This window comes from Leucopleurus acutus (genome assembly GCF_964270905.1).
Source record: "Leucopleurus acutus genome assembly, chromosome: X".
In the NCBI taxonomy this organism is placed as follows: Eukaryota; Metazoa; Chordata; class Mammalia; order Artiodactyla; family Delphinidae; genus Leucopleurus; species Leucopleurus acutus.
The window spans coordinates 62203887-62218977 of NC_139148.1; the positions used below are offsets into that span (position 1 = coordinate 62203887).

Below are 15091 nucleotides of genomic sequence, written 5' to 3' on the forward strand. Positions count from 1 at the left end.
CCAACTAAACATGCCGCAATGAAGATCCTGCGTGCTGTAACTAAGACCCAGAGCAGCCAAAATGAATAAATAAATAAATAATAAATATATTTTTAAAGTTTGGTTTAAAAAAATAGGGTGCTCAAAATAGGGCAGGTATCTCTATTATTGCTTACCTTATTCTTGCTCAACTAAGGATACTCTATATAAAGCTTAGAGTAAAACAGCACTTTGTGCCCCTGAAACTTTGGTGTACCCCTATTATTTAAACTCATATTGGCAGTTACAGACTACTACTGGCCAAAGTATTCAAATTACACAAAACTGTATTTATGTAGCCAAGTATAAACGACTTCCAAATGTGTTGGACTTATGTCCAAGTTTAGAACACAGCCAATTTGCAGAATGCCTGACATTAAACTAACTTGATTAAATTGTCCAGTCTCACTGTTTTCCAACAATGGTTTCTAAACTACTTTATTCATGTAGCTCAAAAAGCAATGATGACTGTATTTTGGGGGGTGAGGACAGGGTATAAGTGGCTGGTTGTTTTGTTTTTTGTTTGTTTTTACTAAAGTCAGAATATCATTTCCAAGATTTATTAAAAAAAAGACATACAAAGTCAGGAGGTAAATTCAAGTACCTCTGATGATTAAGGCAAGTATACAGGACTTGCTATTCTGCTTTCTATATTTATTAAAAGTCAAGTCTGAGTGATAGCAATATCCAGGTCTTCTAACTCTTTAACATGTGCCCTCAACTACTAGTCTCTAGAAGATAACTCTGTCTCCTCCCTATTAGGGAAGACTTCCATTTGGACACAGGGTCAGCACAGTCATTAACTGAAAGAGGAAGACATAATAACAATCTGCTAAAAAGCTCTTTCCCCAGTGCATTACCTGTTCTGCATTCCCACTAAATACCCCATCAAGGATAAAGTATGTCCAGAACAATGGCCATTCACACTCAATGTTTTCAAATAACTTCAGCTCAGCTGGTTCATAGTACAGACGATTGGGATCCTGGTAAAAACACAATAAACAAAGTCTGTCTTATCACTCCAAGGTCAGACTATATCTTTAGTTCAGAGGTATTACAACACAGCCTTTCACCACTGATAGTTTGTTTCAGAGAAGGCAGAGCTCATACACACTCCCCTCCTTTAGCAAGGACTTTTGTCATGTGATTCTAACTAGCAGAACTGGTATAATAATGATACTACAGGCAGGTGTATGAGGAAGTGAGACTAATTTGTAATAAGCCTGAGTTTGGTTTTGTACTTATTAAGTTTGAGGTAGCAGCAGAACATACAAATAGAAATGTTCAGAAGGACAGCAAGAGATGAGGGTTTGGGAATCATCCTTATAGAGGTGACACACGAATCACAAATTATGGATGTAGTACCTATATATAATGAACAAGCAGCCCAAGAACAGAATCTTGGTAAACCCTCAATTTGGTGAGGGAGGACAGAAAGAGGAGAAAAATTAAGATGGTGTAGAGTTGTGGAAGTTAAAATAGGAAAAGAATTTCAAGAAAATGTAGGGGTAGGTAATAGTGATGTACTACAGAGAAGTCAAGGAGAATAAGGACTGAGAAAAGGCTACTGGATTGCTTACTTAGGAGATTATGATGATATTTCAGAGCACAATTTTAATAGATTGGTAGGGGCAGAAGTCAAAAGGCTTAAAGAATAAAATGGAAGACAGGAAGTAAACCAGAAGAGTTTGAGCTCGGTAATTTAAAAAAAATATATAATGGCTCTCAACCAGCAAACCTGAGCCTTAAACTATATTTACATTGTCAATGAAAGTGGTTACCAACCATTCATTCCCTTTTAATAATACTAAATTTTCTCCATTGATATTTCCAAGGAGAACTTTTGACAAGTGGAACGAAAGGAAGTTAACTTTTCAAGATCAAGTACTGTTTAGAACTAACCAACTGCAAAAGGTGGAAGGGATCCAAAAGGATCTACTGACAGAAAGGTTTTTCCCTTTGTAATAATTAAATATTTGGGGGGGAATATTTTGAGACTATGTAAATAATCTGTTTCTGCCGAAATTTTCATCCACTGACTTAAGCATCCATCAGTAGCTCTTTCCTGAAACTAACCAACTTCAAGAGGTGGAAGGACTACACCTTCCTCTATTTTATTTAATCCAGAAGGGCTCACAAGCAAAACCTGGCAACTAATCCTAACAAAGGTGGCAAACATCAGTTATTGTTATCCTATTTAGTGATTATTTGAAGTACCATTAATGAGGTAAGTATTTTCTCTGAATGAGGTATTTTCTCTGAATGAGGCTGCTGTAGTGACCATCCTACCTTGGACTCATTTTGGGGAAAACAAACCTACCTCTTTAGGAGTTTTATATCCATCTCGTAGAAAGCGACAGCAACCATAACGACCCTGGGAATGCAGAGGAAACAAGCCAGAAGAATGAACATTGGTACAGCACTATAATTAATCAGAAATGTATCCTTTGCAAAGCTACATGTGCCAACCTATCATCAATAGAGACATGATACTTAAAAAATAATTTTAAAAAACCCTGATATCAGTCCAGCAGCAGAAAGTGATTTCAGCAATGTGATTTCAAGCGAGGGCTAAGTTGCAGGCTCTTCCCTAAAGCAGTGTTTTTATTTTATCTTCTCCATGGCTTTCCACAATAGGATAAGTCTGTGACAGCCCAATTACTAATCTATGCGGTCCTGCTCACACAATTCATAAGAGACCACAGTTTTTTTAAAAAAGAAAACACAGTTTAAAAATTTTGAGATAATCTGAGACTTACAGAAGAGTTCCCAAAACAGTACAGAGTCCCTGTATATCCTTCAACCACTGTCCCCTAATATTAACATCTTAAATAACCACAGAAAATTTACCAAAACCAAAAAATTAACCTTGGTACAACACTATTAACCAAAGTATAGAACTTATTTGGATTTCATCAGTTTTTCCACTGATGCTTTTTTTCTGTTCCAGTATCCAATTTAGGATACCACTGCATTTAGCTGGCATGTCTCCTTAGTCTCTTCTAATCTGTGATGGTTCCTCAGTCCTTCCCTGTTTTTCATCATCTTGACATTTTTGCAGAGTGTTTGTCAGTTACTTTGTAGAATGCCTCTCGATTTGGTTTTGTCTGATGTTTTCTCATGATTAGATTGAGGTACCGCATTCCTGGGAAGGACATCACGGAGGTGCTGTGTGCTTCTCAGTGCACCGTATCAGGGCGTACATGATGTCAGTACATCTTATTACTGGTGATGTTAACCCTGATCACTTGGTTAAATCACCAACATAGGTCATATTCAAGACTCACAAAGATACTAATTTAGCCTTAAAATTAGAGCTGAAAGAAAAGAAAGGCACATATGGACATACCTGAAGCTTAGTGATGATTTCCTGTTTTGTGAGCTCCACCAACTGATTATCCTCTACTGCAAAGGCTGGGAAGGAAATAACTGAAAGTAGACTAGCATCAACCTCTTTGGATGTTGAAGCCCGGGGGAGTATCGAATTAAGGATAGACTAAAAGAAAGGAAGTCAAATGTGGCACATTAGTAAATAACTCAGCATTATAAAGTTATTAGCTTTAGTTTCAAAAGATGTATGTTGAAGAGGATCATTCAGTTGAAAATCTAAAAATGATTTAATAGTGAAAGCTTAGAAGACTACTTCTATAAATCATCCCTTGTCTTAATCCTGCTCTCAGTGCCTCCTAATCCTGATTCTTAAGCAGCTGCTAATGGATAAAGAATACTCTAACATCATTATCCCACTCATAATGCTGTTGCTCCATTAGCAACTATCTAAGCATAAAGATAAAATGTAGCTGCTGGGAAGCAAGATGTGGAAGGCTTAGCTCCTATATCCCTGAAATTTATCTTTTCCATGGAAAATTTTGCATTTTTAAAATTAGAAGGTAAGACTGTATTCACTAGAACACCATGGGTATCTAATCAAGGTTTGAAGAAGACAAGAAAGGCCATCTTGTCAATGACAAGAACCTTACTCTTTCAATACAGAGAGTAATCCTAAACAAAACTGAAGATATGCATTTACCACTTAAACAGTCTAATCTCTAAACATCTAACCCGAGGGCCAACCAGGGACAAGAGAAAGTTTCAGAGCCACTATCAAGAAGAACACTCAAAATCGATCACCTCTTGTTCTCTTGGGATATTTAGAAAAGGAGATACTCAGGAGCAGAGCCCATATACCCTTGATACAATAATAGTGGAGAATTCCATATACTGTGATAGGATCACTTTATAACCTTGGGTGAGAGAACAGCACTATGATCTCTGTTATAGCTCATGCTGTATCAGGCTTATCTCTATAGGATGCTTAACAAGACATTTTTGGTACATGGTAATAAATCAGATTATGTACTCTCATTCAGTTCTGCTTATTCTAAAGCTCATGCTAAATTTGAGTCTGAGTAAAAATACATTTTTCTATAACGTTGTCCATTATTCTCTTACCTGGCAGTGTTGCACTTCATCAGCTAGGACATGGATAACTGACTGGGGACCACCTTTCACACCAAACAGGTCCAGTTCATCTAATGCCTCCAGGGCTGCCTTTGAGGAACAAAGAAGGAAAGTACAACTTCAGCATTATAAATGTGTATATTTCTTCTCCCTCTACCCCTGGTATCATATCAATGAACATGATATCATTTTAAATATGTTCAGCAGAACAGAAAATACAATAACATTCTTTATTCCGCCTCTGAGGGTTTTTCTGGTCTCCCATATTGTCCCAGAGACACTTGAGATGGAGGCTGCATTCATACTTTCATGATTAAAAACCCTCAACAAATTTGGTATAGAAGGAACATACCTCAACATAATAAAGGCCATATACAACAAACCCACAGCTAACATTCTACTCAGTGGTGAAAAATTGAAAGTTTTCCTGCAAGATTAAAGCAAGACAAGGGTGCTCACTCTCACCACTCTTATTCAACGTAGTACTGGAAGTCCTAGCTAAAGCAATTGGGAAAGACAAAGAAATAAAAGGCATCCAAATCAGAAATGAAGAAGTAAAATTGTCATTATTTGAAGATGATATGATCTCATATATAGAAAACCCTAAAGACTCAACCAAAAAACTGTTGGAACTAATCAACAAATTCAGTAAAGTTACAGGATATAAAATCGACATACAGAAATCAGTTGTGTTTTCTGTACACTAACAACAAAACATCTAAAAAAGAAATAAAGAAAACTATCCCATTCACAACAGCATCAAAAGCAATAAAATACTTAAGAATAAATTTAACCAAAGAGGTGAAAGATCTGTACAATGAACACTACAATACTTTGATGACAGAAATTTAAGACAAAAACAAATGGAAAGATAGCCCCATGCTCATGGATCAGAAGATTAATATTGTTAAAATGTCTACACTACCCAAAGTCATCTATAGATACAACGCAATCCGTATAAAAATTCCAATGGCATTTTTCACAGAAATAAAAAAAATCCTAAAATTTGTATGGAATCACAAAAGACCCTAAATAGACAAAGCTATTGAGAAAGAAAAATAAAGCTGAAGGCATCACACTTCCTGATTTCAAACTATACTACAAAGGTAGAATAATTAAAATAGTATGATACAGGCATAAAAGTAGACACATAGACCAATGAAACAGAATAGAGAGCCCAGAAATAAACCCCTGCATTTACAGTCAATTAATATTTGATAAAGGAGCCAGGAACACTCAATGGGAAAATGATATCGTCTCTTCAACAAACAGTTTTGGGAAAACGGGATAATCACATACAGAACAATAAAATTGGACCCCTATCTTACACCACACACAAAAATTAACTCAAGATGGATTAAACATTAAGACTGGATATCACAAAACTCTTCCTTCACATTGGTCTTGACAATGATTTTTTAGATGACACCAAAGGTATAAGCACAAAAGCAAAAATCAATAAGGGGGACTACATCAAACTAAAAAGTTTCTGCGTAGAGAAGGGACTTGAGGACACAGGGAGGGGGAAGGGTAAGCTGGGACAAAATGAGAGAGTGGCATGGACTTATATATACTACCAAATGTAAAACAGACAGCTAGTGGGAAGCAGCCGCGTAACACAGGGAGATCAGCTCGGTGCTTTGTGACCACCTAGAGGGGTGGGATAGGGAGGCTGGGAGGGAGGGAGATGCAAGAGGGAAGGGATATGGCAACATATGTATATGTATAACTGATTCACTTTGTTATAAAGCAGAAACTAACACACCATTGTAAAGCAATTATACTCCAATAAAGATGTTTATAAATAAATAAATAGAAAGCTACTACACAACAAAAGAAATAATCAAAAAGATGAAAAAGCAACCTAGAGAATGGGAGAAAATATTTGCAAACCACATATATAATGAGAAGTTTATATCCCAAATATATAAAGAACATACACAATTAATAATTCAATTAAAAAATGGACAAAGGAAATGAATAGACATTTTTTACAAAGAGAACATACAAATGACCAACAGATACATGAAAAGATGCTCAAAATCACTAATCAACAGGGAAATGCAAGTCAAAACCACAATGCAATATCACCACACATCTGTCAGAATGGTTATCATAAAAAAGATAAGTATGGGTGAGGACATGGATAAAAGCAAACCTTGCACCCTGTTGGGGGGAACGCAAGTTGGTTCAGCCACTATGGAAAATAATAAGTATGGAGGGTACTCAAAATATTAAATTAGAACAACCATATGATCCAGCAATTTCACTTCTGGGCATATATCCAAAGGAAATAAAAACAGGATATCAAAGAAATATATGCACTCCTATGTTTACTGCAGCATCATTCACAATGTACAGAAACAATCTAAGTGTCTGTCAACAGATGAATGGATAAAGAAGATGTGGGGTATGTGTGTGCATACCTGCATCTGTGTGTGTATGTATGTGTACATGTGTGTGTGTTTGTATGTGTGTATAATGGAATATCATTCAGCCATAAGAAACAAGGAGGAGACTGGTTCAAGATAAGAACGTGCGCTCACTCCCTCTTGTGAGAGCACCAGAATCACAACTAACTGCTGAACAATCATCGACAGGAAGACACTGGAACTCACCAAAAAAGATACCCCACATCCAAAGACAAAGGAGAAGCCACAGTGAGATGGTAGGAGGGGCGCAATCACAATAAAATCAAATCCCATAATTGCTGGGTGGGTGACTCACAAACTGGAGAACACTTATACCACAGAAGTCCACCCACTGGAGTGAAGGTTCTGAGCCCCATGTCAGGCTTCCCAACCTGGAGGTCTGGCAACAGGAGGAGGAATTCCTAGAGAATCAGACTTTGAAGGCTAGTGGGATTTGATTGCAGGACTTTGACAGAACTGGAGGAAATAGAGACTCCACTCTTGGAGGGCACACACAAAGTAGTGTGCACATGAGGACCCAGGGGAAGGAGCAGTGACCCCATAGGAGACTGAACCAGACATACCTGCTAGTGTTGGAAGGTCTCCTGCAGAGGCGGGAGTGGGGATGGGGGGCTGTGGCTCACTCTGGGGAGGACACTGGCAGCAGAAGTTCTGGGAAGTACTCTTTGGTGTGAGCCCTCCCAGAGTCTGCCATTAGCCCGACCAAAAAGCCAGGTAGGCTCCAGTGTTGGGTCGCCTCAGGCCAAACAACAAACAGGGAGGGAACGTAGCACCACCCATCAGCAGAAAAGCGGATTAAAGTTTTACTGAGCTCTGCCCTCCAGAGCAACACCCAGCTTTACCAATCACCAGTCTCTCCAATCAGGAAGCTTGCACAAGCCTCTTAGATAGCCTCATCCACCAGAGGGCAGACAGCAGAAGCAAGAAGAACTATAATCCTGCAGCCTGTGGAACAAAAACCACATTCACAGAAAGACAGACAAAATGAAAAGGCAGAGGATTTTGTACCAGATGAAGGAACAAGATAACACCCCAGAAAAACAACTAAATGAAGTGGAGATAGGCAACCTTCCAGAAAACGAATTCAGAATAATGATAGTGAAGATGATCCAAGACCCTGGAAAAACAATGGAGGCAAAGATCGAGAAGATGCAAGAAATGTTTAACAAACACCTGGTAGAAATAAAGAACAAACACCTTGACGAATTAAAGAACAAACAAACAGAGACAAACAATACAGTAACTGAAATGAAAAATACACTAAAAGGAATCAGCAGAGTACCTGAGGCAGAAAAACAGATAAGTGACCTGGAAGACAGAATGGTGGAATTCACTGCTGCAGAACAGAATAAAGAAAAAAGAATGAAAAGAAATGAAGACAGCCTAAGAGACCTCGGGGACAACATTAAACACAACAATATTCACATGACAGGGGTCCCAGAAGGAGAAGAGAGAGAGAAAGGACCCAAGAAAATATTTGAAGAGAGTATAGTTGAAAACTTCCCTAACATGGGAAGGGAAATAGCCACCCAAGTCCAGGAAGCACAGAGAGTCCCATACAGGATAAACCCAAAGAGAAACACACCACGACACACAGTAAACAAAGTGACAAAAATTAAAAAGAAAAACTACTGAAAACAACAAGGGAAAAACTACAAAAAAAATACAAGGGAACTCCCATAAGGTTAACAGCTGATTTCTCAGCAGAAACATTACAAGCCAGAAAGGAGTGGCATGATATATTTAAAGTGATGAAAGGGAAGAACCTACAACCAAGATTACTCTACCTGGCAAGGATCACATTCAGTTTTGAAGGAGAAATCAAAAGCTTTACAAACAAGCAAAAGCTAAGAGAATTCAGCACCACCAAACCAGCTACACAACAAATTCTAAAGGAACTTCTCCAAGTGGGAAACACAAGAGAAGAAAAGGACCCACAGAAACAAACCCATAACAATTAAGAAAATGGTAATAGGAACATACATATCGGTAATTACCTTAAATGTGAATGGATTAAATGCTCCAACCAAAAGACACAGGCTCGCTGAATGGATACAAAGACAAGACCCATATATATGTTGTCTACAAGAGACCCACTTCAGACCTATGGACACATACAGATTGAAAGTGAGGGGATGGAAAAAGATATTCCATACAAAAAAAAAACCAAAAGGAAGATGGAGTAGCAATACTCATATCAGATAAAATAGACTTTAAAATAATGAATGTTACAAGAGACAAGGAAGGACACTACATAATGTTCAAGGGATCAATCCAAGAAGAAGATATAACAATTGTGAATATATATGCACCCAACATAGGAGCACTTCAAAACATACGGCAACTGCTAACAGCTATAAAAGAGGAAATCAATACTAACACAATAATAGTGGGGGACTTTAACACCTCACTTACACCGATGGACAGATCATCCAAACAGAAAATTAATAAGGAAACACAAGCTTTAAATGACACAATAGACCAGAGGTACTTAATTGATATTTATAGGACATTCCATCCAAAAACTGCAGATTACACTTTCTTCTCAAGTGCACATGGAACCTTCTCCAGGATAGATCACATCTTGGGTCACAAATCAAGCCTCAGTAAATTTAAGAAAATTGAAACCATATCAAGCATCTTTTCTGAACACAACACTATGAGATTAGAAATCAACTATAGGGGAAAAAACGTAAAAAACACAAACACAGGGAGGCTAAACAATACATTACTAAATAACCAAGAGATCTCTGAAAAACTCAAAGAGGAAATAAAAAAATAACTAGAGACAAATTACAATGAAAACACGACGATCCAAAACCTATGGGGTGTACCAAAAGCAGTTCTAAGAGGGAAGTTGATAGCTATACAAGCCTACCACAAGAAACAAGAAACAACTCAAATAAAAAATCTAACCTTACACCTAAAGGAACTAGAGAAAGAAGAACAAACAAAGCCCCAAGTTAGGAGAAGGAAAGAAATCATTAAGATCAGAGCAGAAATAAATGAAACAGAAACAATGAAAACAATAGCAAGGATCAATAAAACTAAAAGCTGGTTCTTTGAGATGATAAACGAAACTGATAAACCATTAGCCAGACTCATCAAGAAAAAGAGGGAGAGGACTCAAATCCATAAAAGTAGAAATGAAAAAGAAGTTACAACAGACACTGCAGAAATACAAAGCATCCTAAGAGACTATTACAAGCAATTCTATGCCAATAAAGTGGACAACCTGGAAGAAATGGACAAATTCTTAGAAAGGTATAACCTTCAAAGACTGAACAAGGAAGAAATAGAAAATATGAACAGACAAGTCACAAGTAATGAAATTGTGATTAAAAATCTTCCAACAAACAAAAGTCCAGGATGAGAAGGCTTCACAGGTGAATTCTATCAAACATTTAGCGAAGAGCTAACACCCATGTTTCTGAAACTCTTCCAAAAAATTGCAGAGGAAGGAACACTCCCAAACTCATTCTATGAGGCCACCATCACCCTGATACCAAAACCAGACAAAGATACTACAAAAACAGAAAATTATAAACCAATATCACTGATGAATATAGATGCAAAAATCCTCAACAAACTACTAGCAAACAGAATCCAACAACACAATAAAAGGATCATACACCATGATCAAGTGGGGTTTATCCCAGGGATGCAAGGATTCTTCAATATATGAAAACACCATATTAACAAGTTGAAGAATAAAAATCATATGATCATCTAAACTGATGCAGAAAATGCTTTTGACAAAATTCAACACCCGTTTATGATAAAAACTCTCCAGAAAGTGGGCATAAAGGGAACCTACCTCAACTTAATTAAGGCCATATACGACAAACCCACAGCAAACATCATTCTCAATGGTGAAAAAGTGAAAGCATTTCCTCTAAGATCAGGAACAAGACAAGGATGACCACTCTCACCACTCTTATTCAACATAGTTTTGGAAGTCCTAGCCACGGCAGTCAGAGAAGAAAAAGAAATAAAAGAAATACAAATTGGAAAAGAAGAAGTAAAACTGTCACTGTTTGCAGATGACATGGTACTATACATAGAGAAACCTAAAGATGCCACCAGAAAACTACTAGATGTAATCAATGAATTTGGTAAAGTTGCAGGATACAAAATTAATGCACAGAAATCTCTGGCATTCCTATACACTAATGATGAAAAATCTGAAAGAGAAATTAAGGAAACACTCCCATTTACCACTGCAACAAAAAGAATAAAATACCTAGGAAGAAACCAACCTAGGGAGACAAAAGATCTCTATGCAGAAAACTATAAGACACTGATGAAAGAAATTAAACATGATACAAATAGATGGAGAGATACACCATGTTTTTTGATTGGAGGAATCAATATTGTGAAAATGACTATATTACCAAAGCAATCTACAGATTCAATGCAATCCCTCTCAAATTACCAATGGCATTTTTTACAGAACTAGAACAAAAAATCTTAAAATTTGTATGGAGACCCAAAAGACCCAGAATAGCCAAAGCAGTCTTGAGGGAAAAAAACGAAGCTGGAGGAATCAGACTCCCTGACTTCAGACTATACTAGAAAACTACAGTAATGAAGACAATATGGCACTGGCCAAAAACAGAAACACAGATCAATGGAACAAGATAAAAAGCCCAGAGATAAACCCACCCACCTATGGTCAACTAATCTATGGCTAAGGAGGCAAGAATATACAATGGAGAAAAGACAGTCTCTTCAATAAGTGGTGCTGGTAAAACTGGACAGCTACATGTAAAAGAATGAAATTAGAACACTCCCTAACACCATACAAAAATAAACTCAAATGGATTAGATACCTAAATGTAAGACTAGACACTATAAAACTCTTAGAGGAAAACATAGGAAGAACACTCTTTGACCTAAATCACAGCAAGATCTTTTTTGACCCACCTCCTAGAGTAATGGAAATAAAAACAAAAATAAACAAATGGGACCTAATGAAACTTCAAAGCTTTTGCGCAGCAAAGGAAACCATAAACAAGACGAAAAGACAACGCTCAGAATGGGAGAAAATATTTGCAAATGAAACAACGGACAAAGGATTAATCTTCAAATATATAAACAGCTCATGCAGCTCAATATTACACAAACAAACAACTGAATCCAAAAATGGGCAGAAGACCTAAATAGACATTTCTCCAAAGAAGATATACAGATGGCCAAGAAGCACATGAAAAGCTGCTCAACATCACTAATTATTAGAGGAATGCAAATCAACACTACAATGAGGTATCACCTCACACCAGTTAGAATGGGCATTATCAGAAAATCTGCAAACAACAAATGCTGGAGAGGGTGTGGTGAAACGGGAACCCTCTTGCACTGCTGGTGGGAATATAAATTGATACAGCCACTATGGAGAACAGTATGGAGGTTTCTTAAAAAACTAAAAATAGAATTACCATATGATCCAGCAATCCCACTACTGGGCATATACCCAGAGAAACCATAATTCAAAAAGACACATGCTCCCCAATGTTCACTGCGGCACTATTTACAATAGTCAGGTCATGGAAGCAACCTAAATGCCCATCGACAGATGAATGGATAAAGAAGTTGTGGTACATATGTACAATGGAATATTACTCAGCCATAAAAAGGAATGAAATTGGGTCATTTGTAGAGACGTGGATGGATCTAGAGACTGTCATTCAGAGTGATGTATGTTAGAAAGAGAAAAACAATTTTTTTTATTAACACATATATGTGGAATCTAGAAAAATGGTACAGATGAACCAGTTTGCGGGGCAGAAATAGAGACACAGATGTAGAGAAGTAAAGTATGGACACCAAGGGGGGAAAGTGGTGGGGGGTGGTGTGGTGGTGTGATGAATTGGGAGATTGGGATTGACATATATTCACTAATATGTATAAAATGGATAACTAATAAGCACCTGCGGTATAAAAAAATAAATAAAATTCAAAAAGAATAAAGAAAAAAAAGAAAGAAGGAAAACCTACCATTTGTGAAAATATGGATGTACCTTGGGGGCATTATGCTGAGTGCGATAAGCAGGTAGAGGAAGACAAATATTGTATTATATAACTTATATGTGGAACCTAAAAAAGTCAAACTCATAAAAACAGAGTAGAATGAGTTATTTTCTAAGCATTAATTCCCTGAAGTAGAGGATATAAACAATTTTTAGGACATAATGCTAAATTCCCTTTCATGCAAGTTGTACCCATATAACTATCACCAGCAGTGTATGATACAACCTTCTTTAATGCAAACCAGGTATTATTTTAGAAATTTTCCCTAATTTGATAGAAAAATGGGGATTCTGTTGTATTAATTCGCTAATAAGGTTGAATATTCTTTCATGTATTTATTAGTTATTTGTAGTTCCTCAATTGTGAGGCAGAACTGACTTAGTCTTTGGGATAGCAGGTAGTTCTGGAAAGCTTCCCTGGAGAAATGTCTAAACTGAGACCTAATGGGTTAAACAGATATCATCCAGGCACAAAATACTTATCAACTACGAGGCAGAAAAAAAGCAAATTTACAGCAGAGAAATATGGCAGATACCACCTTAATGAAGCCATCAAACTTAACATGAAGAGTAATGGGACAAATCCACATCTTGTACTTCCTGATTATGTACTGAGGACACATCTTACCTCTGTGGTATTCTTTCCAAAAATGCATAGCTTGAAACAAATCATGAGGAAATATCACACAAAATCAAATTGAAGGACGTTCTATAAAACAATCTTTAAAAATGCCAAGGTCATAAAAGGTGAGTAAAGTCTAAAGTATTATCAGGTTAAAGAAGCCCAAAGAGACATTACAACTAAACATAACATGTTATCCTGGATTGGATCCTGGATCATAAGGGTTTTCTTGTTTGTTTTTGTTTTTGTGTTTTGCTATAAATGATATTATTGGGACAATTAAAGAAATCTGAATGGGGTCTTTGGATTAAGTTGTAGTATAATGCCAGTGTTCATTTCCTGATTTTGATGATTGTACCATGGTTATGGGACAGTCTTTGAGGAAATTCACTCTGAACTATTTAGGAGACATGAGGCATCATGTCTGCAATTTACTCTCAACTGGTTCAAAAACAATAATGTGTATGTGTAAATAGAAAGAGAAAGCAGGGACTTCGCTGGTGGCGCAGTGGATAGGAGTCTGCCTGCCAATGCAGGGGGCTCGGGTTCGATCCCTGGTCCGGGAGGATCCCACATGCCACGGAGCAACTGAGCCCGTGCTCCACAACTACTGAGCCTGCGCTCTAGAGCCCGTGTGCCACAACTACTGAGCCCACACGTCACAACTACTGAAGCCTGCGTGCCTGGATCCCGTGCTCCGCAGCAAGAGAAGCCGCCACAAGGAGAAGCCCGCGCACCACAACGAAGAGTAGCCCCCGCTTGCCGCAACTAGAGAAAGGCTACGCATAGCAACAAAGACCTAATGCAGCCCAAAATAAATAAATACATTAAAAAATAAATAAAGTGTATATCCCTTAACCCAATGTTTTCACTTTTAGGAATCTATCCTACAAAACTATTTGTGCAAGTTCACCAGGATATATGTACAAGGATCCGCACTAAAGCATTATCATCAACAAAGTAATTATTAAATATTGAAAAGAATGAATTAGATTACCTGTATGAAAGAGGATGTTTGGTTATGTTGTTCAGTGAAATGTGAGATTGTTGAATTTAAAAAATAGTTTTAAAAAATAAGCTCAATATCTGTATCACTTTGGTAATTAAAATACATAAAAAGAAAATGGTTACCTAGGGAATATATATTTTGTAGGGACAAAGTTCTATATTAATTAATTCAACCACATTAATTATATAGTTTAAATTTTCTATGAACTTATTTTTGGTTTATTTTATCTGTCATAGCCTAGCAGTGGCTTTTGTTAAATTGTCCCTTTATAACTGTTTCTATTCTGCCTTGTATTTCTAATACATTTTGCTCTGTATTAATTGAAACTACATTCCAGGCCAGACTTTCTCATTGTAGGCTGTGCCTTCTAACTGGACCCTCTTTGTCCTCTTTTGTTCCATGTAATACTTTTTGCTTTGAATTCTACTTCATTTGAATTTACGTAGTCACCCGTACTCTTTTTTGCTTATTTTGGCCACACTTTGTCCATCCTTCTGTTTTTAATCTTTCTGTAGCAATT

General features: G+C 37.1%; 1 protein-coding gene across 2 annotated transcripts in view; it reads right to left on the reverse strand.

The window, feature by feature from the left end:
• Window positions 1-15091, reverse strand: part of PHKA1 (phosphorylase kinase regulatory subunit alpha 1) — a 130676-nt gene that overhangs the window by 92349 nt on the left and 23236 nt on the right. For both annotated transcript variants that reach the window (XM_082864921.1, XM_082864922.1), the window contains exons 7-10: window positions 4471-4569; window positions 3368-3514; window positions 2339-2392; window positions 879-1001 (exon numbers count right to left, since the gene is read on the reverse strand). In XM_082864921.1, coding sequence (XP_082721047.1) covers window positions 879-1001; window positions 2339-2392; window positions 3368-3514; window positions 4471-4569 — 423 coding nt within the window. The remainder of the gene's footprint in view (window positions 1-878; window positions 1002-2338; window positions 2393-3367; window positions 3515-4470; window positions 4570-15091) is intronic.